The 13,768-nt window shown below is 45.4% G+C and overlaps 1 protein-coding gene across 2 annotated transcripts; it reads right to left on the bottom strand.

The window, feature by feature from the left end:
- Positions 1 to 1,273: 1,273 nt before the first annotated feature.
- LOC102914515 (pregnancy-specific glycoprotein 22-like) lies at positions 1,274 to 12,497 on the bottom strand. 2 transcript variants are annotated; one of them, XM_076569384.1, is made up of 6 exons: positions 12,225 to 12,497; positions 10,443 to 10,802; positions 7,264 to 7,623; positions 5,759 to 6,118; positions 2,213 to 2,520; positions 1,274 to 1,464 (listed from the first exon to the last, which is right to left on the bottom strand). In XM_076569384.1, the coding sequence occupies exons 1-5, from the start codon at positions 12,286 to 12,288 to the stop codon at positions 2,237 to 2,239; spliced, it is 1,428 nt and encodes a 475-aa protein (XP_076425499.1). In that variant the 5' UTR covers positions 12,289 to 12,497; the 3' UTR covers positions 1,274 to 1,464; positions 2,213 to 2,236. The 2 variants fall into 2 exon arrangements, with proteins under 2 accessions (XP_076425499.1, XP_042128588.2); XM_042272654.2 differs by having other exon boundaries at positions 1,274 to 2,520; positions 12,225 to 12,496.
- Positions 12,498 to 13,768: the final 1,271 nt, after the last annotated feature.

Below are 13,768 nucleotides of genomic sequence, written 5' to 3'. Positions count from 1 at the left end.
TGGACCAAAGCTCTTCAAGGCTTTGCTGTCTAAGGCTGTCCTACAGATAGTTGGTAATGAGAGTTCCATTGCACTTTGCTACAGATAGTTGGTAATGAATTCCATTGCACTTTGCTGGGAAGCCTCACAGTCTGTCCTAAGGACTTGACATGTAAATAGACACCTCAGACAAGATACCAGGAACAGGCTTCCTTTCAGCTCAGTGGTCCAGCAGGACCACAACATGAGCCATGCTGCTCAGATATTTCATATGACTGACATGAGCCATTGGTTCCCTAAGGATGAAGACTAAATATAGAAATGATTTAGGATTGTGAAGGAACAAGGCAGGGTTTGCAACAAAACTACCTTTGACCTTGGATGTTAACACCCCTTCCATTAGAGATATTGACCATGTAGACAGCTATCTTGAGGTTCAGGTGGAAACTGATTACCTGACCTATACAAGCTAGAAGCAAGAACTTCCTAAAAATGACCTGATGGCCCAGGTTGTATGGCAGGTGTGCTGGTTAGTGTGTGTCACCTGACACAAGCTAGAGACATCTGAGCAGCCTCAAGGAAGATCCTCCATCAGCATGCTTTGTAGGTACATCTATACAGCATTAACTTAATTATTGATTGATGTATGGGGTCACCTCTCACTGTGAGTAATACCATTCCTAAGCAGGTCATACTGGGATATACAAGGAAAAAGTAACTGAGCAAATGATTGATAACAAGCCAAGAAGCATTGTTCCTCTGTTGTCTCTCCCTAAATTCCCAGTTGGTAAAAAAATGATACAAATAAAGAATAACAGTAGAGAAAATTAATAAATCAAAGGATTATTCTTCCAAGTTTTTAATGGCATTGATGACTTTTAATTAGATTAACTTTGCTTTTCAAAGATTAACATTATTGGCTATGTGGTGGTCACAAACACCTTTAACCCCAGCACTTAGGAGGCATAAGTAGGTGAATCTCTGAGTTCAAGGACAGCCAAGTATACAGAGCCAGATCCAGGAAAGCTAGACCTACACAGAAAACCTTGTCTCAAAAAAAAAAACAGAAAGATTAACAATAATAATACTTGAAGTGAAATTTGAGACCTCACTGTCTATTCTTCAGAATATTAAGAATTCCATTAGTATTCAATAGCTATGTGCAAACTGTTGAGTGAGCTAGATGAAGCAGACAAATTCCTGGAAGCCCATGACCTAATAAGATGGAAGCCTGAAGAGACACAAAACTGATTCCATGTATAACACATACCTGAGTCAATAAAGACACATGTGACAAAGTAAACAGTTTTTAATGATGAAACAAGCCAAAGTAGGTGTAGAGGGTAGGCCCATGCACGAGGAGCCATGTGGAAGCCCACAGTCCACTCAGTATTAGGTGGGAACACTGAAAACTTTCTCTTGAGGACCAGGATAAACACCAAGATGCTGCTGTGGCCAATTCTGTTCTGTATTCCCTTAGGAGTCCTAGACAGAACAAGTAGGCAAGACATAGAAAAGAAAGGTGGCCAATGAATTGATGTAAAATGTGTGTGTGTGTGTGTGTGTGTGTGTGTGTGTGTGTGTGTGTGTGTGTGTGTGTGTGTGTGTATCCAGGAAAAATGACCCAGTGCAAGACCACATTGTATATGCCACTCTCAGGATGAAACAGTTCAGTGTGTCATTAAGTGAAGGATTTTATATCTGTGCATCAAACTCTGGATCAAAACTACTTAGGAATCAGTTATGTCACAGAGAAACATGGACAGACCATTCTGTCACTCTTCCTTCCTTCACATGGATGACTGTTGTCTAGAGAGCATTGATGTTAGGTAAAACTATTGGAACATATGAGAGGATGGTAATCTCTATGCAAACAGTGCACCATTTAACAGGGGACTCACAGATACAGAAGTTTGGGCAGTTCCTGAAATTAATTCCCACACATTCTGAGGGTGGGCTACATATTTGATCCACACCTAAGCTCTTAATCCCTTTGCAATATTGATTACCATATTGATATCTTTACTTTCCTTTGGAGACTAAGTCTCACTTTAAATGCTGGCTTTTCATTGTGCACACATTTACCCAAGGATTATAGGCTTGAGTCACCATGCTGGCTGTACCTGAGTAATAACTGACAATTTTGACCACATAATTTTTCTCCCCACATACCTTTTTTTACCACATAACTTTTTCTCCCTTTTGTACCCCATTGATAAAGAAATGCCCTCACTCTGCTGTAGGATGAGAGAAGAGGTCACTCATTCATCACGACCAGGCTGACAGGGAGACTGGTCTTCGAACTGACAGAGTTGAAGACTTCACACTTATATTCTCCAGCATCCTCGCTCCTGACAGGAAATATGCTGAGTCCACAATTCATGGGGGACAGGGACATCCTCTCTGTGAGCTGCAGACTCTGATTATTGAAGATCCAACAGATGGAGATTCCAATATCAGCTGAGAGGCAACTGAAGAGCACAGAGCTCTGTACTGTGACTGTGGTGTCAGATACTTCAAGGAAGGGCTTTTTCACAAGCTCTGCAAAGAAACAGAGGAGTGGACAAAATGACATTAGTCTTTCAGAGATCTCAACCAGCCCCCCTATAGTTCACACTTAATAAAGTCTCCATGGTTGATAAGTTAGAACTGTGACTACAGTCATATTTGTGCTTTGGTCCTGCCACCCATGGCTTGTGTGACCCTGATTCAGGCACTGTTACATGTGCCTCAGTTTCCCTACAATATGACACACAGTACATGATTATTGCTGTGTATATCAGTTAAGGTTAGATATGAGCAATGGCCTAACCTTGGGATCTGAGTGAGCTGCTCATATGTGCAGCATCTGTTACTCTTTTCCTATGGAAGAGAATTCCTTAGACTCAACCTCTTAGGATAGGGAGCTGCCTGGAGAAATGTCCCTTCTGTGCCTTCTCCTGAGGACCTGACATTCCTCTGAAGTCTCCTAAGACCATCAGAAGAGTTGGCTTATGTCCTGGTTTCTATCCACTGAGACTCAGGAAAAGATGCCTGTTGACCTATGACCTGCAGCTGTCACAGCAGTGCACAGCTGGCTCCATGCTCTATAGGACTTGGATAGTCAGTAAAGCCTTGTTCCTTCTCAGCTCTGACAGGAAGTCAAATTCTAGCCTTGAAGAGATGCTCTCTAGGGTCAACTAAATTTGAGTCTATGACAGAAGTCTGGAGCCAGTGCTTCTTCACTGGCTGTATAGTAAGCTGGGCAGTGGTGAGTGGGTATCTACAGACTAAAAAAAAGGGTAGAAAGGAAAAGAGACAAATTTACAAATATGGAGACATATAATTGTCTTTGGTAAAAAGGTAGAGCCCTGCATACTGAGAAGCTTAGGTGCATCACTCAGTGATGTGGGTACCAGTGTCTGCACAACTCAGATGAAATAAGAAAATGACCTCCATGACCTCAGTGCACCTGAATGAGTCACATCCTCTGTGTAGAACTCTCTCCCCAAATGTCTTCATGCTCACTGTCCTCACATGCCTGCTCACACACAGAATATGTGTGTGATGGGAGTGCTTTCTCTCACTTCTTCCTCTACAGACCCTGAGTCTTCACCTTCTGACCTCTTTGATCTCTTTCCTCTCTGGATGCAGTCAATCCCTGACTTCACTTAGAGATGGGCCTCCTGGTCTGTCTTCCAATCCACTAGAGATGGGGCTTAGTTAGGAAAAACTAGTTTGATCATTCTTGAAAGTCCAGTGCCTGGAAAGGCTCAGATATATGTGGGAGGATAAAATAACGAATGTCCCAGGACCTTGAATATCCAGGTGTTTATGAAATTCTTCTATTTGGAGCTACCGACACTACTTCAGTCTCTAGCTTACATTGCTATGCATGTGTGGGGAGTGGGAATGGATGCTTATGGGTGTGGGTATTTGTGCAGATGTATGCCATCTTAATTGTATGGGTGGGTGCAGGTCACAGCACCTACACTGAAGTCAAGAAACAACTTGAGGGAGCCTTTCCTATCTTTCACCTTAGGAGATTCCAGCCAGTCTCTGAGCTCCCTCCTCCCACACACTATCAGGGAGTGTTCTCCTCACCTGTGAGCAGGAGCCATTACCAAGGCTGCACCATTTGCAGGGAAGCACACAGTAAGCCACTATGCTGGCTACAGCCTGCTCTGTCCTCCCTCTGTGGAGAACACCTTTTGCTCCAGTACTTGTCTCCAAGCTCTGCAGCCTTTGTCTTTCTGAGCTCAGCTATCTATCAGGCAGGAGCCTTTCCCAGGGTAATGCTGAATGTTATCATGAATAGTGTCCAATGACCTGCTCTGTCCCTTACACACTTAGACTGCCTGTGTCTTCTCTGTATGTGAGTTTCAGTCCTCTAGACTACACAGTGAGCAACAAGGCTGGTGATCATATCTGTGCCTTAGGACAACAACTCACCCCAGGGCTGTCCTCTGCTGTGTTTGCCCAACATGTCCTCTATAATACAGAATCCTAAATGAGCACCTAGTCTGCCCTGTGTTTTCAATGCTCTGAGAAGGTGATATTGGCTCCCCACAGGAATGTGACATGGATGTCTGTGAAGGATGGAAAGGGATCAGCTGAGTGAGGCCTGGAAAAAGGGACAGACTCATTCTCACTGAAGTCACCAGTGCACTGTCATGAAGCCTAGGAGGGGTTATGTAAGGAGATTCATATGGGTGTGAAGCAGGAGGTGACCTGAGTCCTGGAGAGAGGTCTGTGGCTCCTACATCCAAGGGAGAGTTTCAGAGGGACCTTCTATCCTCCTGTGATGGTCAAGCTGTGTGTATGGTCTCTCTATGTCCTTCCTGGGATGCATCTGTCCTATGTAGGTATCCTTTGTAGGTGTCCCATGGGAAGTGGGGTGCCAGAAGGATGGGGTGGTAACACAGGATCCTCTGGTAGAGTAGTGTGCTTAGCAACACAGGAAGCAGGCAGTAGGTCTGAGAATGTGGTCAGTGGCTCCAGGTGTATAGGGACACAGGTGGAAGCTAGGCTACAAGTTAAGCTCCTATCTCCCGGAAACACATTTCAGGGTGTTGTGTGGACTTCTCCTGTTGTCTGGTGGTTACTAAGGGACCTGCAGCTCATGTCTGGGTGCTGTCCAATTCAGCAACTCTGTCACCATTTGCGTACAGGAGAGAAAGTCTCCAGTATGAACCTCAGAAGACAAGAACGTCCAAGGAGGACATGTGTTCTCTGCTCCTCTTCTGGGAACTCTGAGCTTCCTGTGAGGTAACATAGTCCATCAGGACAGTCAGTTAATGGCATAGGCACCTGACCAGCTATTCTCTCACTTCTGAGTCTCTGGAGATGTCCAGGTAGCCTAGCCCAACTGTGACTTACCTGGAAGTACACTGGCTGCTTCCACATACCAAAAAAAGCCTTGTTCCCTGGCATATCTAACAGGAAGTCAAAATGGAGAAATGACAAAAAGCTCCCCAGTGTCACCTGGAGTCTAGCTAGAACAGAGATTATCATTCCCAGGAATGCCTGCATTGGTGAGAGAGCCACATTTCGGGGCTGCAGCTGACATAGTGAGGGTGAGTTTACAAAGCACAGGACATCCTCTGTGCAGGTGAAGACAGGTGAGGAGTTCTGATCTATTGCAGTTTATCTACCCTATGTATGTCCTGGAGTAGGGTCCAAACCCCAGTGTGAGGACACAATGCTGTTGGGGAGAGGAAGAACAGCCCAGTCTGACAGTTCGGTGTATGAAGTAGGATAAGACACAGCCAGCAGCTGCAGGCCATAGAGAGTCACTTACTGTTCACATGGAATTGCACAAGTGCTGTTACATTTTCTGAAACTCTGTTTAAAATTTGAAGTGTGTACAAGCCTGAGTCATTCTCAGTGACATCTTGGAGCAGCAGGGATCCATTGGTGTACACTGTCTCTCTTCCACTGTGTTCAAGCCCCTGGGTGATGGAATTCATGGTTCTGCTGTATTCTGTGATTTTAAAGACAGGACTGATATACACTCCTTTGTACCAGGAAAAGGCTTGCAGATCTTCTGGCAGATTATGGACTTGGAGAAGAATGCTTTCCCCTTCAGCAGCACTCCGTGGCACTGGTTCTATGGTGAGTGGGGCAGAAGCGAGAGGGTTGCAGCAAGTACAAGAGGAAGCTGGAAGGAAAAAGAGAAAAAGCCATTCTATGGGATCGTCATGTTTGGTGGAAATAAGATGACCTATGGAGGAGGTCAGCAACATGACTTCCATTCCCTCAGTATCCTAAATATATAATTTCTCTCCATGGAACTTTCCCCTCAGGTGTCTACAGGGCTGCCCCCCAATGCCCTCAGTCAGACATTGTGCACACTCATGCACACTGAGGTTTTTCTCTTCATACCATGGATCTTTACTTTCTGACTTTTTCCTAGTTTCCTTTGTGGCTTCAGTCAACCTCTGACATCACCTTCTAGATGTCCTTGCTGTGCTGCCCTGAAGCCTCCAGGAGTAGGACTGGATGAAGGCAGGAGCATTATGGTCTTCTTGGCAGGCTCAGGTATTGGAAAAGGCTCAGGATTAGACGGGCTGGCTTTATGTCAACTTGACACAAGCTAGAGTCAATTAGATAGGGGAAGCCTCAAATAAAAGTGCTAACAACAGACTGGCCTGTTGGAAAATCAGTAGAATTTTTTTATTGTTGATTGACGCTGGAAGGGCCAACCCAATGAGACCATTTTCATTTCTGAGCTAGTGGTCTTAGATGTCATAAGACAGCATGCTGAAAAATCCATGAGGAGCACAGCAGTAAGCAACACACCTCCATTCTCTCTGCTTCCATTCCTGGCTTTTATTTAAGAAACTTTCCTGTTCAGAGCTACTAAATGCCACAGTTTGATATGCACTGCCCAAAACCATCATTCTCTGTCAACTCTGAGAGGAAGTAACATACCATACCAGATAAATGTTCCCCATGTTCACATGTAGTTGAGTAGGAGATGACAGGAACCAGGTCTTCCTGGTCTTACATCTCTGTGAGGTTGCTATGGTTTCCTCACAAGCATGACTAGAGCCCCAGGAGACTGAGCTGACTGTTACATTCTGGGCTGTTACTTTCCACCAAGTTCTTCCTTGACACAAGGGGGAGTCAGACAATGGAGTCTGATCTATGGTCTTTAGTCTCCACCATGTGCTTCCTGCGCTACATTCTCAAACCCCTACATGGGGATGCAGTGCACAGGGGAGGTTGTCACAGGCCAGGCATGACAATCCTGTGTGTCTAATCCCCACCTGACACAGAGAATGACCACAGAGAATCACTTACGGTCCACTTGGAGTTGCACATGTGCTGATTCTACTTCCAGGATTCTACTCACAATCCGTAGGGTGTAGAATCCCATGTCTTCACATGTGACATTGTGAAAAAGCATGGATCCATTGCTGTACACTGTCTCTCTACCACTGTGTAGAGGGCCTGGCACACTTGAATTACTTTCTATTATGTGTCGGGCAACTTCCAACTTGTTGAACAAAATCACACCTTTGTACCAGTAAAGGGCTCGAAGATTGTCTGGGAGATTGTGAACAAGTAGAAGAACGCTTGACCCTTGTGCAACCCTGGGTGGCACTGATTCGATAGTGGGCCGGGCAGAGATGTGAGGGCACCCACAGGTGAAAAGTTTGGCTAGGAGGAAAAAGAGAAATCCAACAATATTAGGACCTTTGTATTTTGCCAAAAAGGGGCCCTGAGAAGGTGTGTCCATTGCTCAGCCTAGGTGCATGGGTGGTTGTCTCCCTGTCCTACTTGCTGGAGTTCAGCAGGTGACCTCTGTATTCCCAGAGTCCCTGACTTGTCATTCCCACCATATGGCACTATTTCCTCAGGTGTCAACATTTCTCCAGCTCACTGCCATCAGATCCCTGCTCACATTTACAGTGGAGTGCTGTTGGCCTGTCTGCCTGACCAACCTCGTCCTTACAGACCCTGTGTCTTCACTCTCTGACCCTTCCTGCCACTTTCTATTCCTCTTGTGGTTCCAGTCAATAACTGACTTCACTTTCTAGCTTCTTTACTGGCCTGTCTGTCAGTCAATAAGCACTGCAGTTTTATGAGAACTGAGATTTTCTTACCTTTTGAAAGAAGTGCCACCCATAAAATCTCAAATACCTGTGGAAAATGAATGAATGAATGATGTCCCAGGACCCTGTATGCCTAGGGAGTTATTTAAGAAATTCATAGGTTTGGGGGTACTAGTTGAATTTTTTCATTTGCTTTTACTTTTCACAGTCACTTACATTTGTGTGTGAGATTGTGTGCAAGAGCTTGTGTGGGTGAATGTGGGACAGGTACATAGGTGGACTTTAGAGGACAATTGTGTTCATTGTTTCTCAGGTTGAGAGACAATGAGGCAAATGCCTATATCCACTGAGCCATGTCACAGATCAACACCAGCTTGATTTTTTACATAAGAAGTCACAATTAAGAACATCAGTCTTCAGAATATTGTGGTCATAGTGAATAAATTTGAGTATTCATTTCTTGTTCTTTGGGAAACATTTTTTGTTCACTGAGAGTTTCCTGCAAATGAGCCTCTGTCTGGACCTGTGTCTTCTCCCATACAAACCCCAAGACTCATCTCAGCTACTTTTCCCCCTTAGGAGACTCCAGAGAGTAGGTGAGTCCTCTCCTCCACATACTGTCAATTCATGTTCTCCCCTGTGAGCAGGAGCCGCTGAGAGTCTAACACTTAGCAGAGGGGTACAGGAGGTACCTCGATTGTTTCTATGGGCTGATCTGTCCTCCTCCTGAGTCACCTCTGCTCCAGCACAGCTCCCAAGATCTTGGTCCTTTCCCCTTCTGGCTGAGCCTTCTCTCAGGAAGGAGCACCTACCAGAGTCCCATTGGATGTGGGGATTTTCTGCTCAAAACCATGCTCTGCCCCTTCAATCTCAGTGCTGTCTCTATCCACATCTCTCTTGATGCTTCAGTCCTGAACACCACAGTGATCAAAGGGGCTAATGAGCATCTCTGTGCCCTGAGAGAACAGCAGCTCACCCTCGTGCTGTCTTCGGCTATATCCTGGCCCTGGGTCTATCAGAATCAAGAGAGGGCCTCTATACTCCCTGTGTGACAAAGAAACCCAGCTGGGCACCCAGTTTGCCCTATGTTCTCAATGCTCTGGAAAGATGGAACTTGGCCTTAGCAAGAAAGTGATGGGGATGTGTGTGAATCTTCAAAGAACTATTCGAGTGATGCATGGAGAAGAAGATAGATTTGTTATCACAGCAGTCCTTAGTTAGGGTGCTGACCCAGGACAAAGGCCCGAGAGCTGATGTGTCAGGAGCCTCACATTCTGGTTGTGTGGGAGGAGGTGACATGAATCCTATAAAGAGAGCTCTGGGCTTCACCACCTCATGAAGGATTTTATGACAATGGTCCCAGTTCTTTTGCTGACTGAACTGTGTGATGAATCTGCCCATGTGCTCCCTGACCTTTTGGATGCCTTTGGCCTCTGTCTAGGTGAATACCATGGGATAGCCTATCTTTCCCAAAAGAAATACGTAAAAAGGAACTTAACATGAACCCCTGGCATGGTATCAGATTTAAAAAAAAGCCAGTAGGACTGAGAAGGTTGTGACACCAACTTCCAGGTCAGTAGGGACAGGATTAAAAGTCAGGAAACAAGTTCCTGGTTAGGTAAATATTTTCCCTGAGTATTGATAGTGTGTCCCCCTGGTGATGACTGGGAGGAACTGCAGCTCACATCTGGGGAGCTGTCCATCTCAGCAGAGCCTGGAGACATTTGCCTACAGGAGAGAATTCCCTGAGGTAGACCCCATAGGTCAAGAAATTGTCAAGAGTACCTGTGTTCTCAGTCCCTTCTTTGTGACATTGACCTTCCTTTGAAGTCCCATAAGCCCATCAGGACAGTTAATGGCCTAGGCACCTGTCAAGCTTTGTTGCCCATGCTGAGTCTCTGGAGATGTCCAGGGGATCTAGCCTAACAGTGACCCTCTTGACAGTGCACTAGCTGTTTCCAGAGAGCAAAAGACTTTGACTAGTAGAAAACACTGTTCCTGACCATAAGAAGTCAAACTACAACCTTTGAAAATGCTTCTCGTGGACACCTAGAGTTGAGTCTAAGACAGAGGTCTAGAACCAGGGCATGCTCACCTCTCCCTGAGGATCTAAAGTTTTCCTCAATCAGGCACAATGGTGATTGCCTCATGGTCTGTCTCAAGGACACATTCCTGGTAAGAATCCCAAGAGTGTAGACATAGGATGATATCTTAGGCTGACTTATCCACCATGCATCCACCTCTGTGCATGGATTCTGATCTACTGCAGTTATTCTACACCATGTGTGTCCTGAACTAAATGCTCAAACCCCAATATGGGAATGCATGAAGAGGGGAGGGAGACTCAGGCTTTGTCTGACACTTCCATGTGTATCCACTGGAATAGCCCCACCCAGCACCTAGAGTTCAATAAGAATCACTTACGGTGCACATGGAGGTGCATAGTTGTTATTGATACAGTTCGTCCATGTCTATTTATGGTCTGCAGGGTGTAGAATCCTGTGTCCTTATGGGTGACATTGTGAATCCACAGGGATCCATTGCGGTACATTGTCTCTCTACCACTGTGTACAGGCCCCGGCACAATTAAATTGGTGTTCAGTACATAGAGCGCAATTCTGTGCTTCATATTTGTCAGCCCTTTGAACCAAACAAAGGATAGAAGACTCTCTGGCAGATTGTGGACATGTAGAAGGACATTGTCTCCTTCGAACACATCAAGTGGCACTGATTCAATGGTGACTTCAGCATTGGTTGGGGAATGGCAGTAAATTAAAACGGAGGCTAGAAGGAAAGAGAGAAAAACATCAATATTGAGCGGATGTGATCATGAGCCAGTTTAGGTGTGTGAGTAGGGCTGTGAGCACACTCCTTGATGGGGGTGTACAACATGACCTCCATTTCCTCTGAGTCTCTGATGGTGCCTTTTCCTCTCTATGAAATAATTTTCTCACTTATCTCTCTGCCTCCCCCCAAGTGTTTCCATATTCCTCCACACATAAAGAGTATTTGTTGTGAGGAAGCCATTCTGTCATCCTCCTTTAAAGGGTCCTGTAGCTAGAAGGTCTTTAGAATACTGCCCAGCCCCATGGATTTATTAAATAATCACTCAGAGGCTTAAAATTAATTACCAATTGTATGGCTTATGGCAGGCTTCTTGCAAGCTAGTTCTTTTAACTTCACTCATTTCTATTAATCTATATGTTGCCATGTGTCTTTAGCATTACCAGTCTGTTGGCATCTTGCTGCTCTTTCCTCAGTGGCTGGCATCTCCTCGCTCTTTTCCTTTCTTCTCTCGGTATATCTGCTTGGATTACCTGGCTGCCTCTAAGCTGCATTGCTGTAGGCCAATGCAGGTTTATTTATCAAACAATTAGAGCTACACTTAGTCACACTATACAGAAAGATATCCCACAACAGGGTCCTTACTATCTGAATTTTTTCTCTTTTACCTTTGTGTATCAACCCCTGACATCAACTTCTGGATACACAGACTTATATTCTGATAGAAGCAGGACTTTTGAGGACAGGGATTAGTGTGGCCTTTTAAGAAGATTCAGTTCCTGGAAAAGATTCAGACATCTTTACAGAAAGGAGAGAAAGATGGAAAAAAGGAATGAATGAAGTAAATGTGTCTTCATGGTATTATCTACATAGGTCAAGGTTTGAAATGAATGGCATTAATTATATTCAGGTTTGATTTACTTTTTTGGATTTATTTATATGATCTGTGTGTATTTCTGAAGGCACATGTCTCAGTGTACATATGGGCAGGTTCACGCCAGAGCCCTTAAGTGGAAAGCAGAGAAGTGGCTGCAGGGGCCTGTTCTCTCCATCTACCCTGTGGGAGCAGAGGACTGAATATAGGTTGTCAAGTCTCCACACACTGAGCCATCTCCCTGGCCCATCCCTGTTGATTTATATTTGGAGTCACCCTGCCATGACTGGGGACATCAGGCTTCAGAACATGGCAGCCAATGGGGCTCAATTTGAATAGGGAGTGGTTGGGGCTTCTCTCCTCCTCTCATCACCTCCTGTCCACTGAGAGCTTCAGGATGCTGAGCCTCTGTCCATCACTGTACCTTCTGCCCCGTGACTGCAAACAGAAACCTCAAGTCTCCTCTCAGGTACCTGTCCCCTTTAGGAGACTCCAGCCTGCTTCTGAGTCCCTGTCCACCCCAACAGAAAGAAAATGGGTACTTTTACCTGTGAGCAGGAGCCCCTGCCAGGAGGTACAGCCCTTGCAGGGAATCATAGAGGACACCTCCATCTCTCTTCCCACTGTGCTATCCTCCCTCTGAGGAGAAGAGCTTCAGTTCCAACACAGCTCCAGCCCCTGCTGTCCTTTCTCCCTCTGAGCTGAGTGTCCTTCCAGGTAGGAGCACTTCCCACAATCCAATGGGCTGTTGGTTGTTGGATCTGTGTCCAAGACACTGCTCTGTCCTTTCCACTCCCAGTGCTGTCTCACATGCCTCTCAACTGTTCTCTCTTTATGTTTCAACTTCAAGCAGCACATTGAGCAACAAGGCTGATAAGCATCCCCATGCCCTCAGAGAACAATCACTCATCTCATGCCTGACATCTGCTCTGTCTACACATCTGGCCTTAGGTCTGTCTGCACGTAAGAAGGAGCCTCTATCCTGCCTATGTGTCTTTGTGACACAGAGACCCAGCTGAGCATCCAGTCTGCCTGTGTCCTCAGTGCTCTGAAAACGTAAGATTTACACCATGAAGGAAAAAGGACAGTCTTTGAGGACTGCAAAGGGACTAGCTAAGTGATGACTAGGGATGAATATCAATCCTGTATCACTAATGTCACCAGTCAATTTCCTGATCCAGGAAAATGTCCCAGGAGCCATTGTGTGAAGAGTTTCATGTCCTTGGTGTTGGGGTAGAGGCAATCTGTGTGTTCTTGAAAAGTCTGTTAGCTCCCTCTTTCTATGAAGGGCTTCAATGTAACCTTCAGCATTATGTGTTGGCTGAGCTGTGTTCGGTGAGGCCATGCCCCCTGCCCCCCGATCTTCCTGGGTCACCTTTGCCTTTTGCCTAGGTGATTCCCTGGTAGTAATCCTGTATTCCCCTATGAGAGATGCCAAGAGAAGTGACTTTAGGGTTCCCCATGTGTTCTCAGAAAAAAGGAAGCAGCCAGTAGGTCTGAACAGAGTCTAGGAAGGAAGCTCTGGGTTAGTGGAGACATGGATAGAAATCAGTTGGCTAGGCAAGGTCATGGCTCAGGAAAACAATTTTCTGATTTTTAATGGTGTGTCCTGATATCACCCCATGGAGATCACTGGGAGAACTGCAATCTCCTGTCTATGGCTACAGTAGACATGTTCAACAAGTCAACAATAAACTTCCCTGATACCCTCAGCACAGGAGGGATGCAGGCCCTGTCATCAGGTTCACTGTGCTCTTCAGAACTCCTAATTCCTTCTAGTGTAGGTTGGATCTACACAAGGTTTCAGATTTTTCCTAGGAAGTCCATAAGTTTAAATAGTGTACATCCAGATGATAGGCACCTTCAGAAGGAGCCCTGTGCTCAGAAAATTTCAGAGGAAAGTCCTAGAACATTTCTCTTGAGAGTCAAAGGAAGTAGATTAATACAGGGGCTGCACATGCACTTTCTGGCCCATCACTGGTGTCTAAAGCCTTCTTTTTCTTTGTCCAAATGTTGCTGAAGGGTCTGTTCTCTAGTACAAAGAACACTGATTCAAATTGACATGTCTTCTGCTCTTCCTAATGCACTGTTT

Source organism: Peromyscus maniculatus, chromosome 1 (genome assembly GCF_049852395.1).
Source record: "Peromyscus maniculatus bairdii isolate BWxNUB_F1_BW_parent chromosome 1, HU_Pman_BW_mat_3.1, whole genome shotgun sequence".
Taxonomy (NCBI): domain Eukaryota; kingdom Metazoa; phylum Chordata; class Mammalia; order Rodentia; family Cricetidae; genus Peromyscus; species Peromyscus maniculatus.
Note: the sequence above shows the minus strand (reverse complement) of the source record. Positions and strands in the feature narration are given on the sequence as shown.

What these genes read in the sequence shown, in the direction of transcription:
- LOC102914515 (XM_076569384.1), bottom strand. Translation starts at nt 12,288, where the DNA reads ATGGAGGTGTCCTCTATGATTCCCTGCAAGGGCTGTACCTCCTGGCAG. An exon ending in TGTGCAACTCCAAGTGGACC is followed by an intron (nt 6,119 to 7,263) that starts GTAAGTGATTCT and finishes TTTTCCTTCCAG; the next exon opens with CTTCCTCTTGTACTTGCTGC. An exon ending in TGTGCAATTCCATGTGAACA is followed by an intron (nt 2,521 to 5,758) that starts GTAAGTGACTCT and finishes GTTTCTTTGCAG; the next exon opens with AGCTTGTGAAAAAGCCCTTC.